This window comes from Tupaia chinensis, unplaced genomic scaffold, assembly GCF_000334495.1.
Source record: "Tupaia chinensis unplaced genomic scaffold, TupChi_1.0 Scaffold000558_1, whole genome shotgun sequence".
Taxonomy (NCBI): domain Eukaryota; kingdom Metazoa; phylum Chordata; class Mammalia; order Scandentia; family Tupaiidae; genus Tupaia; species Tupaia belangeri.
In genome coordinates this window covers 1,811,570-1,814,721 of record NW_006160070.1, presented here as the reverse complement: position 1 = coordinate 1,814,721, position 3,152 = coordinate 1,811,570, and the positions used below count along the sequence as shown (strand labels likewise).

General features: G+C 70.9%; 1 protein-coding gene across 1 annotated transcript in view; it reads left to right on the top strand.

Moving 5' to 3' along the window:
- The window catches only part of LAMA5 (laminin subunit alpha 5), a gene marked incomplete in the record, with an annotated part of 67,947 nt that overhangs the window by 42,356 nt on the left and 22,439 nt on the right, over nucleotides 1–3,152 (top strand). Inside the window, 8 exon segments of the mRNA XM_014591307.1 lie at nucleotides 787–893; nucleotides 999–1,034; nucleotides 1,036–1,150; nucleotides 1,403–1,563; nucleotides 1,636–1,744; nucleotides 2,405–2,502; nucleotides 2,570–2,768; nucleotides 2,883–2,984. Coding sequence (XP_014446793.1) covers nucleotides 787–893; nucleotides 999–1,034; nucleotides 1,036–1,150; nucleotides 1,403–1,563; nucleotides 1,636–1,744; nucleotides 2,405–2,502; nucleotides 2,570–2,768; nucleotides 2,883–2,984 — 927 coding nt within the window.

The window sequence follows — 3,152 nt, the reverse complement described above, 5'->3', positions numbered from 1 at the left end:
CCCCCTGGGCCGGGGCGGGCCCGCGAGGAACCACTACGTCCCCGACCTGCACCACACGCGGCTGGAGCTGGAAGAGGCGACCACACCCGGGGGCCACGCCGTGCGCTTTGGCTTCAACCCCCTAGAGTTCGAGAACTTCCACTGGAGAGGCTACGCTCAGATGTCACCCATTCAGGTGTGCCCTCGGCCTGGACGGGGTGCAGCCTCGGTTCTCGGGGTGTCTGGGGAGGCTGGCAGTGGTGGAGATGACCCCAATGTTCTGTGCCCACCACAGCCCAAGATCGTGGCCAGGTTAAACGTGGCCTCCCCTGACCTCTTCCGGCTGGTCTTCCGCTACGTCAACCGTGGGGCCACGAGTGTGAGCGGGCAGGTGTCCGTGCGCGAGGAGGGCAGTGTTGCCACCTGTGCCAACTGTGAGCAGGGCTGCCAGCCTGTCACCCCGTCCCTGCCCCCTGCCCAAGTCCTGGACTATCCCAGCCCCTTCCTCGGGGCCTGCCAGGGCAATGGGGAGGGTGCCACCTTGGGGGGCTGAGGGCTGGGTCTCACCGACCCTCACCCCGTCAGGCACAGAGCAGAGCCAGCCCGTGGCCTTCCCCCCCAGCACGGAGCCCGCCTTTGTCACAGTGCCCCAGAGGGGCCTCGGGGAGCCCTTTGTGCTGAACCCTGGCACCTGGGCCCTGCTCGTGGAGGCCGAAGGGGTGCTTCTGGTGAGGTGGGGGTTCAGGTGGGGGCCGGGTCGGGGCGGGCCCTGCATGCCGAGCAGGCACCCACCTCCGGCTCCCGCAGGACTACGTGACCCTGGTGCCCAGCGCCTACTACGAGGCCGCCCTCCTGCAGCTGCGGGTCACGGAGGCCTGCACGTCCCGCCCCTCTGCCCAGCGCTCCGGGGACAAGTGAGGGCCTGCTGGTGGGATGGGGCGAGGGCTGCCAGGCTGCTACCCAGGGCTGGCTCCAGGGCCGGGGGGCCTGGTGCTGACCTCAGCCACGCCCTCTCCCAGCTGCCTGCTCTACGCACACCTGCCCCTGGATGGCTTCCGCGCCCGCCGGGCGCGGGCCCCTCTCCCGCCACGACCACAGCCTGCCCCGGCCCTGCCCCCTGGAGCAGCTCAGCCCCTCGCACCCCGCTCTGGCCGCCTGCCGTGGCAGTGACGTGCGTGTCTGGGGCCCACGGGACTTGGGCGGGGTCCTGCCAGGGTGCAGGTGTCGGACTAGGGCCACCCCACGAGGCCGTAGGCTGGGCCAGTGCCGCCCCTTCCCGTGGCCGACCTCTGCCCCTCCGCAGACTCACCCTGGGGCAGGCCCGCCCCTGGCCTCGCCACAAGGAGGACCCCGTGTGGGCAGGGCATGGGGTGGGCGGCCTGGGGAGGCTGAGGGCTGTCCGCTCTGACCGCCGGCCCGCCAGGTGGACGTGCAGCTCCAGGTGGTGGTTCCGCGGCCCGGCAGCTACGCCCTGGTGGTGGAGTACGCCAGTGAGGACACCCCGCAGGCGGTGGGCGTGGCCGTGCACACGCCCCAGCAGGCCCCCCAGCAGGGGGCGCTCGCCCTGCAGCCCTGCCCCTACAGGTGAGCCTGAGCAGGCGGGAGGCCGGGGCTGCCCCAGCTGCCCAGAGCCGCCCCTGACTGGCCTCCCCTCAGCACCCTGTGCCGCGGCACTGCCCTGGACGCCCGGCGCCTCCCGGCTGCCTTCCACCTGGAGGCTGAGGCCAGCATCCGGCTCACGGCTGAGCAGGCCCGCTTCTTCCTGGTGAGCACCTCCCGTCAGCTCCTTCCAGAACCGAACTCTCGAGACACAGAGAGGACAGCGTCGGGGCCCAGGGACCCCTGCCCGTGCGCTTCTCCCATGGGGGCCCCTCCCGTCCCCCTCATCTGTGGCACCTCCGGCAGTTCCACCTGCTCAGGAGGAGCCCCTCTGCACTCGGCACTGCACACCCTGCCCCAGAAACCCCATGGCCTACCCAGGCCCCTTGGGGTTGAGGGTCACCAGCTCCCAACACTGACGGCGTGGCCTAATTACCGGTTCTGGGACCTTCCATAGTGGACTCGCGTGTGGGCTCCTGGGGCCTCGTGGTGGGTCTCTGGTGTTGCTGTCTGGGCTGGTCCCACGAGTGGGGTGTGGTCTCACTCTGGTCACGTGTGTGCCCATCACAGTGGACTGTGCCAGGGAGCTGGTGCCAGCCTATGCCCAGCCCGGCCAAGGGAGCAGGCAGCCGGGGTGAGGGGGGCAGATAGCAGGGGAGGGTGTCCCGACAAGGGTCTCGGGTCAGAGCCTCCCAGACACCCAGGGCTGGGCCCCGCAACCGGGACAGAGCCCCGAGGAGCAGGCCCAGGACGCGAGGTTTGGGCAGTGCTCCGGGTCTGAGCTGGGCAGCGTCGCCCTCACTCGCCTCTCGTGCACTGCCTGCAGCACAGTGTCACCCTGGTGCCCATGGAGGCATTCAGCATGGAGTTCCTGGAGCCCCGGGTCCGCTGCATCAGCACCCATGGCACCTTCGGCCCTAGCAGGTAGTGGGCGGGACCAGGGGCGGGGGGGCAGAGTCCAGGGTGGACACTCACTCCGTGCGCCCACCAGCGCCTGCCTGCCCTCGCGCTTTCCGAAGCCACCCCGGCCCATCGTGCTCCGGGACTGCCAGGTGCTACCACTGCCGCCTGGCCGCCCACTGACACACTCCCAGGAGCTCACGCCGGGCACGCCGCCACCTGGCCCTCAGCCCCGGCCCCCTACTGCCTTGGATCCTGACTCAGAGCCCACCCTGCTGCGACACCCTCAGGTGAGGGCCCAGCTACAGAGGGGCGGGGGTGCTGTGGGCAGGACTTGGAGCCCACTGCCCGTGCCAGGCGGCCTGGTGTCCCGTCTCTGCCCACTCACTGGGCTCTCTCCACAGGGTGCCGTGGTCTTCACCACCCGCGTGCCCAGCCTGGGCCGCTATGCCTTCCTGCTGCACGGCTACCAGCCGGCCCACCCCACCTTCCCTGTGGAGGTCCTTGTCGAGGTCCTGCTCGTGGGTGGCCGCGTCTGGCAGGGTGAGTGGCTTGGTGGGCAGGGGCCTCACACTGCACAGCTGGGCCGCTGCCTCCTGCCCTGCTGCCGGCCCCCAGCGGCCCTGCCGCCAGCACACTCCCCACACCACTCCAGCCTGCTGCTCCCCTGGGGG